At 45.6% G+C, this 24,307-nt stretch overlaps 2 protein-coding genes across 3 annotated transcripts; both read left to right on the top strand.

The window, feature by feature from the left end:
• The first annotated feature begins 425 nt into the window (after positions 1 to 425).
• CHCHD1 (coiled-coil-helix-coiled-coil-helix domain containing 1) lies at positions 426 to 3,565 on the top strand. The gene is made up of 3 exons (XM_057423662.1): positions 426 to 583; positions 1,138 to 1,256; positions 3,303 to 3,565. The coding sequence occupies exons 1-3, from the start codon at positions 442 to 444 to the stop codon at positions 3,411 to 3,413; spliced, it is 372 nt and encodes a 123-aa protein (XP_057279645.1). The 5' UTR covers positions 426 to 441; the 3' UTR covers positions 3,414 to 3,565.
• Positions 3,566 to 8,180: 4,615 nt separating this feature from the next.
• LOC130606981 (neurotrypsin-like) lies at positions 8,181 to 23,178 on the top strand. Of its 2 annotated transcripts, none has more exons than XM_057423660.1 (15): positions 8,181 to 8,362; positions 10,470 to 10,515; positions 11,913 to 12,149; positions 13,424 to 13,547; positions 14,275 to 14,450; positions 14,951 to 15,098; positions 15,668 to 15,846; positions 16,256 to 16,397; positions 17,466 to 17,668; positions 18,662 to 18,803; positions 19,059 to 19,264; positions 19,821 to 19,899; positions 20,147 to 20,269; positions 20,758 to 21,038; positions 22,752 to 23,178. In XM_057423660.1, the coding sequence occupies exons 1-15, from the start codon at positions 8,291 to 8,293 to the stop codon at positions 23,060 to 23,062; spliced, it is 2,469 nt and encodes an 822-aa protein (XP_057279643.1). In that variant the 5' UTR covers positions 8,181 to 8,290; the 3' UTR covers positions 23,063 to 23,178. The 2 variants fall into 2 exon arrangements, with proteins under 2 accessions (XP_057279643.1, XP_057279644.1); XM_057423661.1 differs by having other exon boundaries at positions 8,220 to 10,154.
• Positions 23,179 to 24,307: the final 1,129 nt, after the last annotated feature.

Genomic DNA, 24,307 nt, shown 5'->3' with positions numbered 1-24,307 from the left:
TAGGTTGCATTTGAATTACTTGCAGCAATCACAACTTATTTTGCTGTATTTGAGAGGCATGCCTGCGCCTTCATTTGGTTGGGTTTGATGCAGAAACGGTTTGGGGGTGTAACCGTGAAAGTCACTCGGAGAAACTGTCTCAGTTTGGAGTTTTAGAAAGCAGCACTCTTTGTTGCAGCGCTGGGCGCAAAGGTGAGCGCTCCCGTTACCTGCCGACAGCGGCCGTATGGTTAGCATATTCATGCATATTCATAGTTTTCTCATGAACTAATTATAATATGTGCATTCTTATTACGCATGCGATGGCCAGGAAGGACGGGATTGCACCACAACCGGACCGATGCGACCGCGTTTCCCGCCGGGGACGTCCGCCCCGCAAGGCGGCGCCACGGCGCGGAGACTGCGTCGCGTCGCGCATGCGCTCGGCCCGTGGCACGAAGCATGGCGGCTCCCGTGTACCCGGCCTGGGTCACCCGCTGGGTCTCCGGGCAGTGGCGGCAGAAGAAGCGGCCCCCGGTGCTCCGCCCGACCCGGCCGCTAGTGCTGGCCGACAAGGTGGCGAACCGCAAAGAGAAGGCGGGAGGTGAGTTCCCGGCGCCAGGCTGCTAAATGTCCCCTTCCCGGAGAGAAGCGGCCGGGCTTCCAGCCCCTGTGGGGAAGAGCTGCTGCCGGTGTACCCGCGGTGTCCCCGGGAGCTGTCCCGCCGCTCTCCCGTGGCTTTACCCAGGGAAGGACCGCCGTGGTGTCGGGGATGAGTCGAGCTAAGTGCTTTGTGCTTTGCAGGGCAGCAGAGGGGAAGGTCTGATTCGTGCCATGGCGTTAAAGATTGCTTTCTCACACAGCAGCCCCACGTTTGCATCTTGTGGTGCCCTTTGTGTGAATCACACGTAAAATACTTTGTTACATCTCGACATAGCATTTCCTTTAAGAATTCAATCAGATGTTAGATGACTGCAATGCTACTACTGATCTTCGTGCTCTCAACATCTTTACACAACGCATCTTTGCTTTAGTGTTGTTTTTCCTTACTTGTCTCTATGCTGTCTTAAACCTCTCTCTGGAAATCCAAGGCCCGTGGAGGCGTTTTGCATGGAATCCCAAAGACTTGAGATTTTGGGTTGTGTGTTTCACTTCCAGAAGCAACATGCATTACGGAGATGTCAGTAATGATGGCCTGCTGGAAAAAGAATGACTTCAATGACGCAGCCTGTGCCGAGGAGATCCGGATGTTCTATGACTGCGTGGCAAAGGCAGAAGTAATTAAGGCCTCTTTTGTGTTCTTAAAGGTTATTAGTAGAGTAGGAGGAAGCCCCCAATCATGCCAACAGTAATAATGTTGTCCAAAGAATTTGATTTGTGTTGTAGGAGAGATACAGAATGATGTAGCTCAAACATGCAGCCCTTCCTTTTTTGAATGCAGAAGTTAAATTAAATTTGAACAGAATAAGGACCTTAGGAAGGGACTAGGTCTTTGGTATATTATAACTGAGGGTGAAACAACAGTCGCATCCAGTCCTTTTTGTGTTGTCAGATTCTTGGAAGTTGAGATTAGTTGCTGTTAGTTGACCCTAACCTGGGCTATTTCTTTTGATTTCTTGTGGCGCTTTTAATCTCTAAAGAGACCTCACTTGGAATACTGTGTAGTTCTGGTGTCCTCAACATAAAACAAGTCCAGAGGAGAGCCACAAGAATGATCAGGGGGCTGGAGCACCTCCGATACGAAGATAGGCTGAGAAAGTTGGGGCTGTTCAGCCTGGAGAAGAGAAGGCTGCATGGAGACCTTATAGCAGCCTTCCAGTATCTGAAGGGGGCTTATAAGGATGCTGGGGAGGACTCTTCATTAGGGATTGTAGTGATAGGACAAGGGGTAATGGGTTAAAATTTAAACAGGGGAAGTTTAGATTGGATATAAGGAAGAAGTTCTTTACTGTGAGGGTGGTGAGGCACTGGAATGGGTTGCCCAGGGAAGCTGTGAGCGCTCCATCCCTGGCAGTGTTCAAGGCCAGGTTGGACGAAGCCTTGGGTGACATGGTTTAGTGTGAGGTGTCCCTGCCCATGGCAGGGGGTTGGAACTAGATGATCTTCAGGTCCTTTCCAACCCTGACTATTCTATGATTCAGCATTAAGGAAACAATAGCAGTCACTGCACTTCTCCATAGTACATGATAGTTCTGAATGAGGGAGAATACAACTTGGAGCTGTTAAGTAGAACAGTGATTTGTACGGTGAGGGATGTGGATTATGCTGTAATTTGGGAGATGTACAGCGTAAGTTCGCAATTGCTCAGATTCATAAAGAAATAGCTGACTCTGGTACCAATCCAGTACCTGCATTATCTGACAATGGGAGAAAGTGAGTTAGGTAAGTTAGGATTCCCAGACCCCAGTTTGTCATAAATATTTAAATAATGCAGGGAGGGAGGTTGGAGACAAGGTGGTAGAGAAATAACCAGTGGTTTCAGTAATCCTCATGACAAATGGAATTTTCAGGGTGCATGAGGCAGTTACAGCTATTCTTGATTCTCTGAAAATGAAGAGTTCTTTTAGGCTGTTTCTGATTATGAAGGCTAGATATTTTCATGAAAAATAGATAGATTTCACATTCTGTGGAAGTTAGAGGTTTCCAGCTATATGGCAAACTTGGTATCAGGTCAGTTTCAAAAGCAGACTAAAGGTAAGTATATGTACTGAACTTGTCCTTAAAGTGGTTTCAGGTTTCAATTATTATTTTTTTTTTTCAGTAGCAGTACCATCATTTAATAGGTCTTTACTGTTGCTGTTTGACAGCATAAAGGAAAAGCTGTCTATAGTTTATTTGGTAGATAGAATCAAATTGAGTAACAGTGAAAAAAAAAAAAATCTGAGTTGTTACTGAGTTTATAATATCGTTAACTGAGTATACAGAGGAATATCTCAGAATCACAGAATGGTTTGTTGGAAGGGACCTTAAAGATCATATAGTTCTAACCCCCCTGCCACAGACAGGTACACCTTCCACTAGACCAGGTTGCTCAAAACTCCATCCAGCCTGGCCTTGGACACTGCCAAGGATGGGGCAGCCACAACTTCCCTGGGCAGATACCATCCTTACAAGATGTCAGTCATTAATTACATCATTGAAAGGTCATCAGGCTTTTGAAAGCCTCATGATTATTGAGTCAAGTCTTGTTGTAAATGTTCCTTGAAGAAATAGCATTCCTCTGAATGAAACGTCCTAGTACGATCAATATTAGTCTTTGAGGGTGAGCATCAACTCTGCAAATAAAAAGAAGTAATATTTTGAGCTTTTTTTCTGTCTTTCAGAAGGAGCGCAAGAATCTAAACGAGGACACCTTCTCACTCCAGGGAAACATGCCTTCAAGCAAAGTAAACAAGCTCCTGAGGAGGTTTCCTCAGATCACACGTTATGTATAATGTGCTTTACTAAAGGAACTGCAGACAAGCAATTGCAATTGGAGACTTTGGTGAAAAGTAGACTGGATGTCAGGCAGTATCTTTCAGCACTGAGGTGTGGTTCTTGACCTCGCTTTTGTTTTTAGAGTAAAAAACACATGTCCTGAGCATCAGCTGACTTTGTTCCTGAGGTTTTTGGGTCTTGCTGTCTTACGATTTCTGCAGGATGTTGTTAAACTAGTCAAGTGTGGAATCAGGTCCTCACTGTGAAATTAAATCTTCTAGGAATACATGCAGATGCCTTTTCTAACAGTTAGGGAGTTACTTTTTCTCATGCACAAGCTTCCTGCCTAACTGCTGAACTGCTGTCAAAAAGTGCTCAGGCCCAGACATTGAGCCAACTTGAACTTGATAGTCATTTCATGACTTGTACTCCTATGTGTATGTATACACAGTTTGGTTCCTCTTGAGATGTTTTTAATTCCTGTTGCTGTACAAGAAGGCTGTAGAATGAGGAAGAACTCCCCATCAAAATACCTTGTTAATACACAATACATTGGTAAGGATTATATGTAACTTTTTTAACATAGGGGCTTGTGATTTAGGCCCTCTGATTAACAGGTGGGACAGGTATGGTGCCATGTCAGATCAATTACATCTGTACCATAATAAAAGAATGAAAAACTCTCTTTTGGCCTGGGCAGCTCATAATCTAGAACAAAATGTCCCATTGTTTGGGTGAAAAAAAACTAAAAGGGGGGGAGACAATTCATGCACAGACTGATACTGAAACAATGTAATCACTAGTTTTCAGTGGTTTGGGGGTGGGGTGGTTGTTGTTTCTTTGTTCACTAGAGTACCGCAAAACAGCAGGCAGGTCCCTGTTGTTTTAGTACCAGTACCTAATTGGTAAGAAAAATGCAGTACCTCAGAGATATAACCATTTATATCGGTAGTTCTCTGGGGTATAAATTAAAAGCAAAGAGGGAAGTCTGGCACACACAGACTCTGTGATCACCAACATGTGACTGTCGGGTTTGCGTGGAGATGGATCTGACTTCTCTGGAGGCCCAGGCCAGTACTTCTTCATAACATAAATACTGGGCAAGAGTATGCTTTATGGTTATTGAAGCAGTTTTCATTTGTTTGTTACTTACAATGGCTCATTAGTGGATTATCCCATAGGGTACCTTATTCTGTTGTTGCTATTATGTCAACAACAGAATAAGGTCTTTCAGAGGACTTGGGGTGAGTAAGAACATGATGTCCACATCTGTGTTTGGGATAACACTTTGGTTCTATGACATTTTGCATTTTCAGTCCAAAAGACGCTCTCTGAAAAGATCTACTTTGCTGATTCTTTGTTTCTGAAGAAGACAAGCTAAGCTGGGAGAGTGAGAAATCAATTTCTAAATTCACTTCTGTTGATGATGGTTTTCCTTTCTTTGTGTTAAAACTTAACAATGCAAGTACAGTTTGGCACCTCTTAAGCTAGTGGCTGTGCTGAATACCAAACTCCAGTGTCTGTGAAGAACTATCTCATTGTGTAAGAGGCTGTAACAGTGAAACTAATTCTTTCTTGTTGTTTCTACTTTTGAAATTTTGTGTGACTCCCACTAATCTGGACAGCTATTTTTAGGTTTTTCTGATTCACAGTGAGCCTCACAAGCTCAGTTGTTTGGGGTTTTTTCTGACCTTTTACATGCCTACTATAAGCTTGAAATTACTATGCTAAGGCTTTCCACTCCTTTAAGGAATGCATTTATTTGGAGGAAGAAGGAAGGAAAGAAAATGCTTTTCAGATGCACACAGCTTTTACACTGCTTCTTTTTAAAAGTACTCTAGCAGTTCTTTTGGCTCAGGATCCCATGCTATAACCAAGAAAACAGCTACTGATTGTCCTTGGCAATTTGAGCTGCTGCCGTTTCCTCCACCTCACTGTTAAGCTTGCATTGCGTATTCATATGCATTCTGTCACACACGGATATTGGGGATCATTCCATTAATAGCTGATGTGTGTAACCGCAGCCAACTGGCCCTGTCCTCTCTGAGTTCAGGGCTTGTACCACCCCGTGTTGTTGCTGGAGAATAAAAGAAAACCGGGTTCTGATGCTGAGCCCACCTGGTTAAGAACATTGCTGCAGAGACCTGTATGTGGCTGCATGGTGGGGAAAGAATTAAAGAAAAGCTGACTAGCTGTTCTACCCTCCTAAGTCGGATTTGCAGGATTTAAGAAAATCTGCTGGAATTCCTTGATCTTATTTCTGTTCCTTATAGCTTGAGTACTATACCAGCTCTGGGTATGATTGCTGTTGACTACCTCTCTTTTTAGGCTTTCACTGAAGAACTCTTATGGAGGAAGCACTGATATTTCAGTTGGTCTTGACAAATAGTAGTCCTGCCAGTTCAGGAGAAATAGGTTGAGTTCCAGAGAGCTAGAACATTTTAGAAGGTGGTACTTCAGGAGGGTCCATACAGAATAATCTGAAAAAATCTAGATGGAAAGAGTCTTTAGGTAATCATAAACTATTACAGACCTGTGTTTATAGCAGGGCGAGAAGGTTATTTGTGGGTTATATGAACTTGAGTATTTACAACTACTTCAGACTTGCCCACACAAGATAGTTCAAGATCTGGTTTACCTTATCTTTAGATATGTTACCTATCTAAACTGCTGTAGTTATATTGGTATCGTTTCCTCCTTGGTCTTCCTTTCTATCTTGGATATGGCCACATACCTGTGAGAAGCTTTTGAGAATCTGAGATCCACCTCTCTCAAGGAAATGTCACTGCCAGAAAACCAGGAGGGAGTCTTGGCAAGAAGAAAATAGTTCCAAAAGAGGACCTGCCACAGAAGAGCAAACTTCCAACACCCACTATGTATCTTTGCACAGGTTGTCATTTCTACAGAAACCGAATACCAGACTCAAACTTCTGTTGCTTTTGGTGTGTGCCACTCTGTGTTTCCTTTAAAATCACTTCACCTAGGAAATAACCTTATCTAGTGATTCAGGTTGCCCTGAAAGGGAAGTAACTTCCAAGCTACTGTGAAAGAAATCCAGTACAGGCTTTTGCTAGAGGTTTTAAACCCTCTTAGCATGTATCAGAGGGCTAAATAGGTGAGCGTCTTACAGGAGTTCTGAAGGAGCATCATCAGCCTCTCTGCTCCTGACTAAGGAGCAGATTTCTCAGAATCTTAGTAGATATTTCTGTTCCTGCCTCCTAGTATATCCTTTCCTTGTGTTTTCACTGGAGTAAGTGGTTCTAAATTCCAACACATTCCTATATTTTTGTTTTCCTCCTTTTTTTGCCAGTGCTGCTTGAGAGCATCAGCATGCTGCAGCATCTAAGCTATTTCCATCCTCTGTTGCCCTGATCATCTGCCTCCCTCACTACGAGGATATAGGAGATTTGCTCCTAATTAACTGAGTGCAGTTCTTGGCCAAATCCACTGTGTCCAGAATGCACTGTGGTACAAATCCACTCCAGAAAGGGCTCCCTCCTATCACTCAGCAACTACTGTAAGAGATCCAGCATGGAGTGGAATTTCTTTGCCTTTGATGAGCATCTGAGGATGAGGCAACTCAAAACTGTCATCTGAAGTGAGTAATGAGCAATAAGTGAGGGAATTAGAAAAGAGGCTTCTTGTGAAGCCAATAGATTTCTATCAGCCTGTTCCTTGTTTTTATGCTGAACGTGTGTTTGGAAATGCTGCTCAGCAGACTTGGCCAGGAGTGAGCTCATTTCTTGAGGTGACCTTGTTTCATGCTGCAGAACACCAGGAGTTAATCCTTCCGAAATCAGAGTATAAATAGGTAATTCCTGTTAAACTGAGCTGAGGAGCTGCAGGGGGAACTTGTTAAAAAAGACTCAAGATTGAACAGCTTTAAATGTACCTTCCTTAGATTTAATAATGTTTGAAACTTCCGTTGTTACACTCTAACCCTAATTCACATGGAGGAACAGTAAGCTTAAAACACTAAAAAATCCCATAGGATTGTTTGTAACAGTACAGTAATGATCAACCTTCTGGAAAGCATCCCAGCCAGTCAAGTGAAAATAACTTTACAGCCCAAGGTCAAGGAGACACTTGAAAAAGACCTAGGGAAGCGATGGTAGGATGCAGGGCTGAAAACTGGGAATGCGCCACGGAGGGCTGTGCCGCCTGTGAGTTTTGCATGGGGAGAGCTGGAAGCTGCTTCAGGTAAAGTTTTCCGGGTCCCGTTTACCTGGGTCAAACCAGAGGAGAGTTTGACCTGGGGAAGCTGCAGGGAGCTAATCGAGGAGGCAGCGGTGGGGGGATAAAGTCCAGATTCCTTCCAGCAAGTCTAATCTCTGGCAAGTGTGCGCGCACAAGCAGCTTCCTTCTCCAGCTCGGCTGTCGGCGGTTCTGCAGGAGGACACAGCCCCGCGTCCCCGCAGTCTCCGTGCCTCGGGAGGGAAGGGAGAGGAGCGCGGCCGGCCCAGGAGCCGGGCGGGGGCTGGCAGCGGGGAGAAGCGCAGACCTGGAGAGGGAGGGGAGAGCGGGCTGAGGGCTGCGCCCCACCCGCCAGCGCTTGCCTCCTCCTGGATTTAAGGTGCGAGAGAAACCCAGGGGCATGTTCTCCGCCCTTATTCTCTCCCCTCTTTTTCTCCTTTCCAAAGAGAATAACCAAGGAGAAGAGATGGGGAGAGACAGGGGAAAGTGAAATTCTAAGATGCTGCTGGGAACTTTGATCCCTTCCCCTGCATCCCTTTCCCTGCGCAGAAATGGAAGAGGCATCCCACTCACTTGGGTGCGGAGCCCTGCTCCCGGGGAAGCCCAGCTGCAGAGCCCGAGGAGGAGGCAGCAGCTGAGCCTGGCAGCTGAACGGCAATGTGATGCTTGAAGAAGCTTCTGCCCACTTTGCACAGGAGGGATGGAGATCCCCAAAGTACTGGGGCTCCTCATAGAGCTCTCCAGTCTGTTATCCTGTCTCAGATGTGTGGAGGTAAGAAACTGTTATTCTTCTATCTGCTTGTGCAAAGTCACATGGCTCTTTTAATGTCCTCACCGTAAGTGGATCTTGTTATTACTTGAATATGTTTTCCAAAGCATCTAGGCAGCTGCGGTCTCTGGGAAGAGCTGGGGGCTTGGGGAGGGATTTATTTCATTGTGCATATGAAATCCAGACAAGGAAACAAATCAGGGAAGCAGGATGCACAAGAGCTTGCAGATGCTTTGGCTCAGGTTTCTTGTGTTTCTCAGACACTGCAGTGACCCTGGCAGGAAAGATCCATTGTTTCTGTTCTTTGATGATGGACTGATTACCCCTGTTGCTGTTAGGAAGAGATGATTTATAGCCACATGGATGTGGGGCAGTGACTACAGCACATAGCGTCTGCACTAAGATTTGGTCAGTCTTAGCTAAGGTGGTCAGTGCTGGGGTGTTTTGGAAGCTGCTACGTGAACTGGCAGCAACTAATCTTTCATTAGAAGGGAAGCATATTACATGGACTGCAATTCTTTTATTTATGGTCCATCTCCAAGAGCAAGTTCAGGCTTTCATGTACGGCCTGTTATTAGTCCAACCCATCCCTCTGTTGCCTGCGGGCTTACATGTGTGTGCAGCTGCACATTAAATGCTAGGAGTCAGGGGACCTGGAGTGTGGCTCAGTCAGATGTTTGGTGCCGTCACAAAAGTGTGGCTTAGCTCACCTTCCTCTCTTTGCAAATATCTGAGAGATCCTCAGATAAGTCCTTTGGCATTGATACTTCACAGACCATTATGTGGGATTTCAACAGCCTGATACATGCAGATGGATTTTTGGCTGAAAAGCATTTGTCAGTTAAATGCTGTTTTATCCATGCATCCCTTGTGTACGTGCAGCTGAGATCTGATCTGCTGTTTCTGAGACATGTCAGGATTTCATGTTTGATATGTAGCGTCACATTCTGACTTCTAGAGGGTGATGGTGGAGCTTGGCCATGGTTGCCAACACCTGATGGACCATATTCACAAGCTTGTTTTAAAAGGAAAGATGTCTGCTTGAGGAGGTGTCATTCTTGTCAGGTATCTATGGGAACTATCTCTACTTATTCGAGAGGGGGGGTTGATTTAATTCCAGATTTTACACTTCCCCTTTTCCAGGGAAAGGTGGAGCTGAGAGAAGCAAAATTACTGCATTTGAAGAAAACCAGAACCATTTCCAATAGCTGGTAGTCTTTATATGCATAACTCTCCTCTGTGAATAACAAGGCCTTGTTCATATAGGAATATAAGAAACATTCATTTAAAAGTATTTAGAAATTAATTAAAGTCCAAGGAGTTAACAGAAGCATGTACAGTTTCTTCTCTTCACTCTGCTCTGTGAAGATCTTGCACCTGCCTGCACATCATGTAATGGTGCTGAGTGGAGATCCCTATCTTTCAGCCAGCAATCAAGTTATAACCACCAAAAACACTGCCTATAAGAGGAAATACAGTTTGGGGGCTGAGCAGGATGCTGGAATTCTGAAGACTCTGTTTCATATTTTTTGTTCTTAGTAATTTAACCCCATTGGGATAATAGTACCATAGGCCATATCATATTCTCATGTATTAAAACCAGAATCCCCCAAAAGCATTGTTGTATTTCTTCTTTAGGCGTTTCCCCACTTTGTACACTTATTACTATTTTAACAGGGATCCCTGGGGGCATCATCCCATCACATAGATACATCTCTGTTTGCTGCTGTTGCCATAGATGGCTTGTCCTAGAAATGGGGAGAGAATGAGTGGTTATTCATTATTTTCCTTACTGGTAACAATTATTTTCTTCTAGCTTTTCTTTCCATAGGCATCTCACTCAGACTTCCCAATTCTATTGGAAAAGAACAAAGCAAGCCCTGCAATGTGGTCAAGGGTAAATCTCTGCAGGCTAGTAATTATTCATTTTGCTGTTAGTGGGCAGAGCTGTGATTGGATTTGAAGAGGAGCAATGGGGAGAGCAGGGAAGAGGCTGGTTACTAGGGCATGTTTGCCTAAAGCAGCAAAATGCTGAGCTGCTTTTAGGACATGCCCATGTTTATTTCATCGGATAATCATCTTTCTCTTTTTGCTCTGTTTCTTTTCCCAGGCTTTCCTGGGATCCCAGCCCAACCAAAACCATTTGCAGAGTACAGGTAAGAACAAGAAGTTATTAATTCAGTCATCAGGCAGTTTCTTTCCTGCAGTAGTGATCTGAGACCATAGGTACGATGAACTGCTACCTGGCATTCTTCCTTTCTTTCCATTAGTACTTCAATCTTTCCTCCTGCCTAAATGCTTGTTTATCTCCTTCCCCAAAATGGCCAGACCGCTTTGTTTCCTTCATGTCTACTAGTCTTGCAGCTCCCCACTCCTCCCACATGTTCTTCTCCTTTAATTTCTTTCTTTGCCTTCGTCTTTCTTGCATGCTCACCTTTCCTCCGCTTTAATAACTACTGAATTCTCAGACACTCCCTCTGAGAGTGCCAGGTGTGATGCAAAGGGCACAGTGTGTTTTCCAGACGCTTACCTGTAACTGCTTCTCATTTTTGCCCCCTGCAATTCACCTTCAGCTGTCAATCACCCCCTCTGGGCTTGGCAGCAGCTACAAGGCAAATGGTGAAGCTTCTTTGTACCCTTAATGTTTGCCCTATGTGTCTTTATGGCAGAAAGGTTTTCTGAAAGTGCTGGACGCTTTTTGTTTATCCAATGTAGTCAATAGAGCTGTAACCGCTATCCCTTTCTGCATCTGCTCTTCCATGTTATGGACTCTATAAAGCCCACCCTCACACAGAAGCTGGTTCTGGTTTCCCTCTTTCTTATTTCAGGGTCATGAATGGAGAGTTTTGTTCTTTTGTTAAAGGGACCATGACAGGCAATAATAAATTAGTTGTTGGGGTTTCTTTCCATGAGATATTTCACATGGGCACTGGCATGGAACACTGGCACCTTCACTTCCCCCAAATAGGTTCCCTTTCCCTACTTATATATCATCCAAGTTCAGATAAACCAGGGTATATGCTAATGTGTGTAGGGAACATACAACTACAATACCATTTCCCACCTTCCTGCTTTGTAGAATGAAATTTTAAGCTCTCCTCAGTTTCAATCAAGTTAGATAGGCAACTAATCTTCTAAAGAGCCTAGGATCACATTTAAGAGCGTCTTAATCAGGTGCCAAAGCAGGTGGGGAAGGAAGTGGAGGAGTGTGTGCCAGGCTCACGTACTGCTCCAGGGCAAGCGAAGACATGTATTGAAATAGATGGTAAGGGAAACTGGTTCAAATTGTCCATGTTTGGGCCCAGAGTTGACATTTCAAAGGTCTGTCTGGGCAGTTCATGACTTTCAGATCAACTTGGGGTTTAGACAGTGCATATTATAAACATTCTTTGAGCAGCTGCCTTGAAGAATGATAGACTTGAAATCAAGCAAGTAGCAGTCAGGACTGCAGACATGGGAGGTATTTCAGGAGATCAGCTATTACCTCCCACATTGTCTGAGCCTTGGTGCATGACACCTTAGGTGACGCTAACAGCTCCTTTCCTTTGCCCAGCATCCAGCGTGTGTGGTGTTGGACCTCTTGGGTATTACAATGGTTCACTGGCGGTCACTGAGGCTGGGGCAGAGTGCCTCAACTGGGCAGACTTCCCCGATTATGTTCAGCAGTACCCAGACCGCGGCTTGGGGGACCACAACCACTGCAGGAACCCGGACGGGGGAACTACACCCTGGTGCTTCTACCGGCTTGCATCAGGGGCCATCGGCTGGGCTAATTGCGACTGTAACCAAGGTAAGGGCTGCCGCGTGTCTCTGCCGGTGCCTGCCTGCACTGCCCTGGGGGCTCAGGGCAGAAATGTGTGCTGCACAGACTTGGAAGCAGCAGGTGGGACACCCTGTGAAAGGCGCACAGTACAGTAACTGTCCCAAATTGTCGAAATAATCAGGACTAGAGGCTAGCCTGTGTGGGAGAAGAACGTCTGTATATAGTGGGGGGTGGATTTAAGCTGCTGTAGCCATAATGCCATGTATAGATGCTTTTATTCCCATACAAGGAGCCCTTTTTTTTTTTGCTTTTAACTTATGCCACTTTGAGACAGTTTAAGTTATGTGGAAAACAGCCCACTCCGGCTTCTTGAGTGCCTGTAGCAGAGCTCTCCTCATGTAAGTGTAGCTGTTCAAATACAATAAGCAAAAATCTTCTGTGGCAAGGTAAGGTTACAGGCTTGCTTTGGAATTCTTCACAGTGCTGACACAAGGATTGCAGCTTGCTTGGAGGCATGCAAAGGAGCTGAGCTCTCTCAGTGCGCAGATTTCAGTGCAACGTTCTTGAAAAGATTTTGTTTGTCCTCCTGCTTTCTGACCTTCTTTGCTTTATGTTTCAGAGGACAGATGAAGTACAATTTAATAGGTGAAATGAATGTCTTTTTTCCCTTGCCAGTGAAAGTGCTTTCAGAGATGGCTTCATTAAAGTGAGGGGTACAAGTGTAGTTGTGCTGTGTGCCTGCATGAGCTACTACAGACAAGGTGTATCCTTCTCACAATACATAACTGAGCAAGGAAATGTGCTTTCTAAACTGTGGTAGATATTTGTGGTGCAGTGAGAATTGAAAGGGTATTTACATTGTAACTTGCTTTTCTTAGAGAATTTAAAGAGGATTCACCTGCTGTTACTGAGCATCTAGCTGTAGCAACAGTGACTGTCATAGGTGGTTGATGGTAAATAAATCAGTGGAGTGTCAAAAGGAATTAGACAGCCTACCATTTCCATACACCTTTTCAAGGTAGCATGTAAAATCATCCCCATTTCACAGAAGGAGAATCCAGGAGCTGTGGCAGAAGCCAAGTTTCCTGCAATGTTATCATGGCTTTGAAAAGAACATAGCACCAGCTATCCTGCTGAGCAGCGATTGCAGGACCCAGGAAGGTGCCTTCAAAACAGCAAAACAGGGATGAGAGAAGCTAAGTGCAGTTCAGCTCAGCTATGTGCAAGTCCAAAACTTGCTGGTCTGAAACCTCCATCACAAGACAGCAGCTTTTACTTTATTTCCTCCCCTCTTTTGGAAGGTGCTGTGCGATTGGCTGAAGATAGTAGTGTGGAGCTGTACTTCAATGGACTCTGGGGCACCATCTGTGCTGACTACTGGACTGACTGGGATGCCAGTGTTGTCTGCAGACAACTAGGTCTCAGGTGGGAACCTCAGTCTGGTTGCGAGAGTTACTGCTCATGTAGCCTTTGAAAGATCAGGCTCTGCGGTTACAGTCTCCCTGGCATAGTGTGTTGGCTGGGGGAGAGGAGTTGGTTTTGTGGACTCATTTCCCATTTACCAGGGTCCTTTCATACTGTTGTTTTTTTATTTCTGCAGCTATGCTAAACCCAAACAGCATTTGCAAGATTTCTTTAAAGCAGTAGTGTCTGCTTGGTGCTCCAGACTGCGATGAGTGAGGTGTGAGATCGTGCCCTCTTTTTAGTATTACCAGCTGGAGTTACTGTAGTGATCTAATAGAAGTTTTGAGAGTGTGAACTGTCTTTGGGAAACTGGGATTTGGACCTTCAGACTTCCAAATAGTGAGGAGATAAGGTCTACAGAGAAGGAAGACGTTAATTCAGATATTTGGATGTTTGAATCTGTTGATGGGTTTGTTCATCACTCTCAAGCGAGGGGGCCATTTCTGATCAAACCAGCTCTTCTGCCTTAAGTAGGAACACAGAATGGGTTAGGTGGAGGGAAGTGCTTTGTGCTTGTTTGTGCTTTCCCATTAAACTGTAAATGCCACCCCTTTATGCATCCCGATCAACTGGGCTCAGTGGGATGTGAAATGGCACAACTGGACTGCAGAGTCACAGGAACTGAGGGGAACTGGTGAGTTGAGCAGCGCTATGGCATTTCATCCCTCTGTTGTGTTCTTTGTACCAGTGAGATCGGCTCAGCTGGGAAGAAGAGTCACCCTGGACTGTGGCCTGTTCCCCTGCACCTGCAGTCAGCAAACTGCCATGGGGATGAGAAAGCCCTGCTGGAGTGTGGCTACCGGGAAGCTGTGTCAGGAGTTTGTAAGCAGGGGAGTGCCATGGCAACCTGTGTCCCTCCAGAAGGTAAATCTCCAGGGAAGGTTCACTCCCTGTTTCTTGCGTCCAGTGTTGCTGATAAAATGTGAAATGTAAGGTTGTGAAGCTATGGTGAGCAAATCATTGGAGCATGTTCTTCTTTCACCTGCTGTACAGGTGGTTATCTTCCTTCCAGGGGAAACTTATCCATCCTTTCCCAATCCCAAACACTCAGAGTGGGCATACTTCTACAGCCACTGAAAGATGGCTGCTGCTTATGCCCACATCCCATTTTCATCAAACCAGGATTTTGTCTGCAGGCAGCAAAGTCTTAGTCACTGTAGCAGCCAGTTAAAGAGCCGTCCCCGAAGCAGCCCCTTACTGTGGGCTGCAATCACTGATGCGTCTGTGGGATCTAGAGAGGAGGGTGGGACTTGAGCATCCCAGGAGCTCCTCTGGCTGATGAATGGTTCTGCACCCTGAACTGCTGGATATGCTTTGTCTCTGTCTTGTTCTGTTGTGCTCTGTTTCCCCTTCTTGAAGCGCAGGTGTAGATGCCCCGTTGCGTTTAGTTGGGGGAAAGGAGAGCTTTGAAGGACGAGTGGAGGTTTACCATGATGGCAAGTGGGGTACCATCTGTGATGACCAGTGGGATGACCGGGATGCTGAAGTAGTCTGTAGGCAGCTGGGACTCAGGTAATTTCCCTGCTGTATATCAAGGAGTGGTCCTAGAAGTAAACAGAACAAGGAACGTGAGAGCATCTCCCTTCACTATAGTACCAGTCCTTTCTATAGGAGGTATACAGAAACCCTGGGAAAGATAATTCTGGGCTGATCACTCTGTGTAATGGCACCTCATTCTCCTGTGTGCAATTCAATGCCTAACATGAGAGTTGTATGCTGGGCATTCCTAAAAATCACCTCAGTACAGAATTGTTTAAAATAGACAATTCAAGTTTGAGATCCCTCAAAGTTTGGGAGTTTTGCCTGTTACTGAGATTGAAAACTGGTTGTCCTCAGAGCTCCCCAGGTGTCTGAACTGTTCATGTTGCAGCCACATTTTTGCTATGTGCTTGGAGGTCTCATTACAAAACTTTCCAGTAGTGTATTTCAGTTAACAGCTGGAAACGCCACTGTGCCAGAAAAACAAATTAGCTATGAGAGGACACTGACCTAGTGTAGCAAGAGTCCCTGTGCAAGGCAGAATGTGAGGGCATGAGGCTGTGACCTTCCTTACTGAGCATATGTGTCTGTAATGTTTGCAGTGGGAACCCAAAAGCTTTGTCGTGGGCTCACTATGGGCAGGGATCTGGCCCAATCCTGCTGGATGAAGTGGAATGCTCAGGCAATGAACTCTCACTTGACCAGTGCAAGAAGAGTGACTGGGGACAGCAAAACTGTGACCACATTGAAGATGCTGGGGTCTCCTGTGACCCTTTCACAGGTACAGATCTACAGCTCTATACCAGTCAGATGCAGCCAATCTTACTCCCGTATTACATGGCTTGCTTAGCAGATAATCCCCCTGCCTCAGGATCTTGCAGGGATTCTACGTATAGCTGCCACCTGTGACAGCAGAGAGCAAACAGCAGGTGGGAATGGGTCAGAGACAGGCTTGGTGGTGTTCCCATGGCTTTCTTTCCACCAAGGTGGTATGGAAAGGCTGAGGTGAATACTCACTGACAAGCAGGCATGTTGGGGAGCAATGAATGTTTGCCTTTTGCATACCCACGGGTATCTGTGTCTCGGGTTTATTTCATTCGTGGGCTGTAAAGAGACCTCAGTAGTGGGGCACAGGCTGCTGCTTTTCTCCCCTGCTGAGCACTGACCTTTCCTTCTCCCATCCCTTGCAGAGGGCACCATCAGGCTGGCTGGTGGCCGCAGCCCCAGTGAAGGCAGGGTAGAAGTTTATTACAATGGAGACTGGGGCACAGTGTGCGATGACGGCTGGACAGACCTCGGTGCCCAGGTAGTCTGCAGGCAGCTGGGCTTCAGGTAGGACTGAGAGTGTGTGTAGTGTCTGTGCTTCCTCATTTCAAGGATTAGATTCCATCACCCTTCACTGGGATAGGCTGGACCTTAATCCTTCAATGCTGTCTTTATTAGAAGGTTTATTACCCATTATGCAGCTTTATTCAAGAAAAATTAATAGGTATCCACATCCTTTCCAAGGGGAAAAAAATCACCAAACTGTATTATATCCTGCCTCAGCCTGTTTGGAAGCAGATAACAGGCTCGATATTGTCTTTCTAAACCCCTCACCAAAGTCAGAAAGTTCTCCCAACACTTCTTAAATTTGCAGGTGTATCAGCTCAGCATTGCCACCTCTGCTCTGTCACTAAACAGTATCACCCACCTGTTCTGTCAGCTGAACACATCACCTGCTTTGGCACCTGAACGTATCAGGGCAAAAAAAGAGTAGTATTAGGGATTTTCATAATGCTTTTCTTTCAGTCCATTGCTGAAGGTCACTCCTCCAGGTATGAGCTTGAAGAAGATTTAAGATCAGGATACTGTAGTCTTGGAGCCACTAGAGGTGTTTTGTGGATTTTTTTAAGTATGATTATAAAAGTTCAGCTTTATAGACTGAAAAAAAGACTCAACTAAATTCTGCCTTTTCAGTTCAGCTGCATACTGTGTAATCTCCCACAGTGCCTAAAATTGCAATTCCAGGTAGCTGCTTCCTATAAAAAGAAGGGGAACTACTTAAATGTTGATATTTCTGACGCCTCCTCTGCTAGCCCCTCTCCAAACTGACAGACCTGGTGTCACATTTGCAAGGCAGCCTCTGTGGTATAGCTGGCCCGTTGTGCTACTGTGCCTTTGACCAGTCACTAGAAAATGGACTGGTCTGAGCAGGCCTTCCTGAAAGCTGAAGCTGGTGAGATATGCAAGCTCCTTGTTTGCCATTCTCTGCGTCACTGAGTGGTTTAGGTCAGGAAGACACTGATATCACAGCTGAGCTCTGCAGGGGAATTTCCCTTTTTGTCTAAGCTTGTGTCTAATTCCCTCTGTGAGATTAATGAGTTTTCATGAATCTGATCTCATGTTTCCTTCCTCTAGTGGTCCTGCTACCCTCGCCTCTGAAGGGGACTATGCTGCTGGCCAAGGCTTTATCTTACTGGATGATGTGGCTTGTGTGGGGACAGAGCTGTCCCTCCTGGACTGTCCCCACAGCAACTGGGGGCAGCATGACTGCTCACACGCTGAGGATGTGGGAGTCCGCTGTTCCCTGGAGAGCAACACAGTCATGGATGACAGCCTGGGTAACTCGCTTTGCTTCTTGCCCTGGGCGGTGGGGAAGTGTCACCTGGTGGCCTGTTCCTTGGGAAGGTCTGGCAGATGTGGGAGATGGGGGGGCTGCTTTTTGAGGAGGACTCTTAGGAATGCACCCTGGCTGTTTTGGGGCAGAGCTGTGGCTCCACCAGACCTATTGCCAGCCCAGCAGAGAAACTGAAACTGGAGAGAACTGGCAGTCTCCAAAACAAACCTGAGGGGTTGAGAGATGGTGGCAGCCTTAGTGTGCCATTGCTTACTGATGAGATTCCTCAGCCCCATGCCTGTGGGAACATGGGACCCCTTTAACTAGCCCTGGTGTAGGTAACTGGTGTAGTTAGTGTTGCACCTTGCCAAGACAAGAAGACTTCAGATGTGAGGGGCTGTTGTGTGGAAATTTGCGCTCTCTTGTGTGGATGTCACACTTTAGTTAAAATTGTGAATATATTTTGATTAGCATAATTTCCTCATTTGTATGTGGCCTGATACTCTCCCCCTTCCCTAATACAGGAGACTTTTGAGTTTGTCAGCCATTTTTACTGAAATAGATGGTATCCAACATTTTTGTTTCTCCTGAACGGAGAACTCTTCTCTTGCTTAGGGTAATGTAATAGTTTTATAATTTAATGTATTTATTTCCTGGGCATGTTTAAGCTTGCCCACTCTTGGCTCAGGATTAAATAACTTTCCTTCTGTTCTTGTTCTCCTCTTTACTCAGCTTTCAGAATATGATCCACTAATGATTTCCAGTATGTATTAAATTAACATGTACGCAGTCTTCTGATTCAGTGCAGAGCTGAAATGTCTTCATATAGAAACACTCCTTTCTTTTTCTTTTTTTTTTTCTCTTCTCCTGTTTTTTGGTGGTTTTTTTTAAGCTCACTGGTACCTTGGATTCATCCTTTCCTATAGAACCCAAGTTCTGGGCACCTCACACTCTCAGGTGGCTTTGCTTGCAGTCACCCATGTGTATTCTTCTGCAGGACCTCCTGTGCGGCTCATGGATGGAGAAAGCACCAAGGAGGGACGAGTTGAGGTATTCCTGAATGGGCAGTGGGGCAGTGTCTGTGATGACGGCTGGACAGACAGAGATGCTGCAGTGGTTTGCAGGCAGCTGGGATTCAGGTGAGAGCTTTGGTGCATGCATCATACAGACAGAAACAACTCTCAGGGGGATCACTTCTCTCTGAACCAGTTTCTGGGGGCTTCCTTTCTTAGTTTTGGCATACCCATATATTCCCATATTGAGGGAGTAGGGTCATATTCTTACTGAATTACTGTCTGTGTGTAGTGACACATAAATATTATTTCTCTTAAAATGTGCTGGTGCATCAGGTTCACCTGCCTACTGCTGATTAGCCACCCTCTCTCTAATTGCAGTGGTACAGCAAAAGCCAGGGCAATGGCTTATTTTGGTGAAGGCCATGGACCCATCCATCTGGACAACATAGAATGCAGAGGCACGGAGCACACCCTGGGGCAATGTGTGAGGCCTGACACAGGGATTCACAGCTGCTGGCACAGTGAAGATGCTGGTGTGATCTGTGACTATGTGGAAGAGAAGGTGCAAGGTATCAGGAGAACAGGTGATATGCCCATTTCTTCTGTGCAGAAATCTGCAGCTCCAGCTGTAGGATCTATGCATGCTTTTATGCTTTTTACCTTTTATGCTTTTTACCTTTTACCCTTGGCTGACAATTAAGCATGTCCTGTCCTGCACCTCCTACTTTATCCTTGGTTTTGTTGTCTCTTCTTAGGAGCATAGGGTGCTCCAGACTAGTTGGAGGAGCACCACTTATGTCAGGCCTTTGAGCCTGCTGAAATGCCCCACAGCCAAGTCGCCATACCCTTCCTTAGAGCATTAACCATGAGCAACTTTGGGGTTTATGGTACCAAGGAAATAGCTGTAGAGGTCCAGTTCCTTGCACAAGACTACAGGTGCTGCTGGTAAGCACCTCCACCAAAACTGAGGAAACCTATGGGATCAAATCTACTACGAATTCCATATGCACAGCACAACAGAATCAACTACAATGAGGATTAAGTCTCTTGGGGAAGGTGAATGGTGTTTGGCTCTGTGACAGCAATTGTTCATGCTTAAGCTGAAGGTACCTACCCAACGGCTCTAACTTTGCTGTGCAGGTCCAGAGTCTGGTGTGTGCGGGATGCGCCTGCTTCACCGTCGCAAGAAAAGGATCATAGGTGGAAAGAAGTCCCTCAGGTACTACTTGTAATTGCTAGGAAAGCCAGAACTCGTTCCAGCTTCCCTACAGGCTCTGGAAATAGCCTGGTAAATGCTAAATACATCAACACGTTTTCACTGGTCATTTTTGAACTTAATTTGAACCAGTGGGTCTATCTAGGGAAGAATTCACACCAGCTGAGCCCAGATGGGGCAGAGTGGATAGGAAAAGAGGAAACCAGCTCCCATGTGTGTGACACCTGCTATTCCTCTGTTTCTTGTTCAGAGGCAGTTGGCCATGGCAGGCCTCACTGCGGTTGAAGGGTTTTCATCGAGATACTCGTCTGCTGTGCGGAGCAACCCTGATCAGCAGCTGTTGGGTAGTGACTGCAGCCCACTGCTTCAAAAGGTGTGTTTGTGGGTGGGGAGCCCCAAGGGATACTCGGTGATGAGCAAGATAACCTTGTACAAGGTTATCCTTCTAGCCCATGAGCAAAGTTCTTAAACCAAGACCTTTGAGTTACGATGTGTGGAATCTTGAAGCATTTATGGGGATGACTCAGGATAGGCTCCCTTTTAACTTTGAGGCTTCACCACTTAAAGTGAACCAGCACTTTGCCATTCTTTGGTGCTTTAAGGAACTGTGAACAAATGAGGTCACAAGCCTGTTGCAAGTATTGTAGCCCTTTTTATAGGAAAAAAATTCCTATGCATGGTAGAGAGCGATTTGGGTCACCCATTGACTGCAACAGCTGGCATTATAACATCTACCAAAGATGTGCCACAGTGTCTTTTCAGGTTGTGAGGAGGTGGATCAGCCTCACAGCAACTGAGACTTGTGTGAGTCTGTTTCCTTCTCAGCAGGAGCATCAAGAACGTGTGTCTCTGTTTCTCCAGGTTTGGTGTTGATGTGCGGCGCTACCTGCTGCGGGTGGGTGATTACCACACGGGTGTGAAGGATGAGTTTGAGAGGGAGCTGCCCGTGGAGCGGATAGTCCTCCACAGGAACTACTGGGCTGGCAGCAATGATAACGACATTGCCTTGGTCCGAATGCGGGGCAGAGAGGGGCACTGTCTCTCCTTCAATCACCACGTTCTGCCTGTCTGCCTGCCTGACAGGAAAGAGAAGTCTGACATCAACAGGCAAGCCTGCATCATCTCTGGTTGGGGAGACACAGGTGAGTGAGGCAGCTTTAACTGGCAAGAAAGGTGTCAGAGTCTGGGTTTAGAAGCCTACATGGGCCATTAATTTATGTCTGCACAACTCAAGGCCATGTTTTTACTGCTCCTATTTGTCTGTGCTAGTGCATGGTGTTAAGGAGTGGGGAGGTGATTTTTGTGCCATTGTGCTTTCTTCTGATTTTGAGGCTTCTTGAGCCTGCCTAAGGTGGAAGTTCAGGTTGCCATAGCATCCCTCTGAAACTGTGGGACAGAGTAATGCTGCCATCTGGCCACAGTCCTCTTTTTCTTCCCCTTTTTACATACATTTTGGCCCACAGCAGACCCCTTAGACAGCAGCCTGTGCAGAGCCATACAAAGCCTATGGAGGCTGCCATGTTTCCATCACCTCCTGCCTTCTTCATGGTACTGTCATAGTGAAGTGGAGGCTTAAGAGGTGGAAGGGATCTCTGTTAGACTACCTTGCTCTATCTCCCTGGATATTGCTGCAGGGACAGCTGAGCTCTGAAGCTGGCTTTTGCACAAAGTTTGAGACAGCCTGAATCTGTCCTCTTGCAGCACATTGCTATGGAGTTTCCTAAGTAAAAGGGAGCAGGAAATCTTCTAGGAAGATTAAATTATTAAATATTATTAAATACTTAAGTTTCTAAAGGTGATGTTTCAAAATTCTGGGCTTGGTGGAGTCCTTAAATGGATACATTAGCAAGGTCTGCAGACAGCTTTAAACTCTAAACAAAACTTTATAACCAGCTGTCCAGTCTCCCCTCATTTGAGGATCAGAGATGCAATGCAGAGCTTGGAGCAAGGAGGCCTTTCTGGGGCTGCTGTGATGGGAGCAAAGCCATGTGTTAAGAAAGACATACTGCCAAGAGGCAAATAGCCCCTAGGAGCTTGTCTGTTGACTTTGGACCTACCCATCCTTCCCACCTGTTTCCCTAGCTGTTACCCCAAGTGTTCAACTGCAAGTATACATGTGCCTTCAGAGTCAGTTGCACAAAGTGCACACATCGCTTTGGCCTGTCAGTGGAGGATCAAGGTACATTTCAGCCTTACAACTCCCTTAATCTGCACTGGCGCTTAATGGCCAGAATCCCTTGCACACACCAAACCTGCTATCCCAATGAGAGGGGCAGTTACCCACTACCTTGTGAGCTTACCATAAAGCTTGGACACAGAAAGGTCTTACACTAATATAGCATGTGAACCATGTAAGAGATTTAAGCAAATTGGGACAAATTTGGCCAAAGATGAAGTGAACTCCCTTTGAATAATATTTAGATGCTTCTGAAGCATCTTCCAAAGCTTCTCTGAGGACTGAGCACTTAGCAAATATTACTGCATTTATTCTCTTGAGGAAACACTGCCCTTGTTTTACAGAGGAGGAAATGGAGGCTCAAAGAAAGTGAAATAAATTGAACAAGGTTCAAGTTACTTGTTGTCATAACTAGGAGTAAGACTCATCCTTTGATCTAACCTTTTTCTCCAACGTCTTCCCCATTTCTTTGATCTTACAGCTCTTTCTTGTGGTTTGGCTTGGCAGCACTGTTTTGTGACTTTCTGGTTGCTCAGAGATGCTGAGCTTCGCCTATTCCTGTGCCATAGCCTTGACATGAAATGTACAAGTACCTTTTTTTGTGTGGAGCACCCTTGCTCTAGGTCGCTGCTGTTGTCTAAATGTGAATTGGTCTGGACAGTCTTCTGTTCTGTTCCAGGGAAGTCCTATTCAAGAACCCTGCTGCAGGGGGTGGTGCCTCTTCTCCCACGGGAAGACTGTGAGGCCCGCTATGGGCACAAGTTCACAAACCGCATGATTTGTGCTGGGAACCTCTCTGAAGACAAGCGGGTGGACAGCTGCCAAGGCGACAGCGGAGGGCCACTCATGTGCCAGAGGCCAAACGGGCGCTGGGTCATTGTGGGGATCACCTCCTGGGGTTATGGCTGTGGTCGGAAAGATTCCCCTGGTGTGTACACAAAGGTCAGCAAATACGTACCCTGGATCAAGAGAGTGACCAAGCTAAAATGACAATGTCTGAGCTCTAGGAACTTCAACATATGGCCCTATTGCCCTACAGCAGCGGAAGGCTGTGGCTCCTGGCCTGTGGCTGGTGGAGACTGGACACTGGGAAAAGACTTTCATGAAAGACTTTCATGTAGAACTGGGAGAAAACCAGTTACAGCTGATTCTGCAAAGTCTTTGGTTCACTTTAGTCTGTGATCTCTGAGCAGAGAAAGCAAGTGCTCACTGGTAAGAATGATAAGTCTATGTTGCTCTGACTACCTGAGTCCTGTAACGCAATCACACTTGTTGCCCTGCACGCAGAAATGTGTAAGTGGAGAGATATCTGCCTCTGTAAATCTGTTCCGGGGTTTGCATGTTTGCACAGCTGAAAAATGCTGCAAGCAGACATGAGATGCTCGGAAGACGGCACCAGGCTCCGGCACAGCTGAAATCTTCAGATTTTCTTTTTGTAACAGTTCTCCAATTCTGAGAATCAGAGATTTAAGCTGAGCTGAGGAACAGGCCAACAGCTGGGTCTTTTCCTTCTCTGTTATGTCTCAAGGGTGAATCTTTTCTTTTCTGAATAGTAGATCTGCTCCCATATGATCCCTTTAAAGTATCTTTCCCTGCTAAAAGATGCTTGTCCCTCCTTCTGTAATCCTCTATCACATGTTTCCAGCTGCCAGATGCTATGGTTTTATTGCTACTTTCTCAATATAGTGGTTTCTTTTGTGTTCATTAGGTTTAGTTGTTTTTTGGTTTGTTTTGTGTTTTTTTTTTTTTCTTAAAGCAGCATCTCCTAGAATCAGTTTTTCATGTAAGAGTAAATCTTAATTTTTTAGGAGACAGTAGCTTTCTTGCCCTTGTGTTTACTACAAAGAACTTAAAACTGTGACCTCAAAAGGCTGAATAGACATGTTCTTTTACTTTAAATCCAAATGTAATGTTTATCTCAAACATTCAGGTGTTGAATCACTGTTTAACAGCACTGCGGCAGCTTTCTCTTGATACTTTATTCATCTTAGCTGCCCTTTATTTGTGATGTTAGTCTTTAATAGCTCTGTGCTCACAGTTCTCCCATGAAATACAGAAATACTCCCGTGGTACAGATGCACCTCAAGCAAGTTACTCACTCCTGCAAAGCAGCTTCCCGCTTTCCCAAAGTGTGTCTTATTCTTGCAACCTCTGGGCTATGCTTCTATGCTTCCTCTCTACTCTTCTCTGCACTGTTTCCTTTTTCATTCCCCTCAGCGGGGGTAAAGCAGCTTA

This window comes from Pezoporus wallicus, unplaced genomic scaffold, assembly GCF_028554395.1.
Source record: "Pezoporus wallicus isolate ANWC-B61680 ecotype Strahan unplaced genomic scaffold, APGP_CSIRO_Pwel_v1 contig_1181, whole genome shotgun sequence".
Classification (NCBI taxonomy): domain Eukaryota; kingdom Metazoa; phylum Chordata; class Aves; order Psittaciformes; family Psittacidae; genus Pezoporus; species Pezoporus wallicus.
Note: the sequence above shows the minus strand (reverse complement) of the source record. Positions and strands in the feature narration are given on the sequence as shown.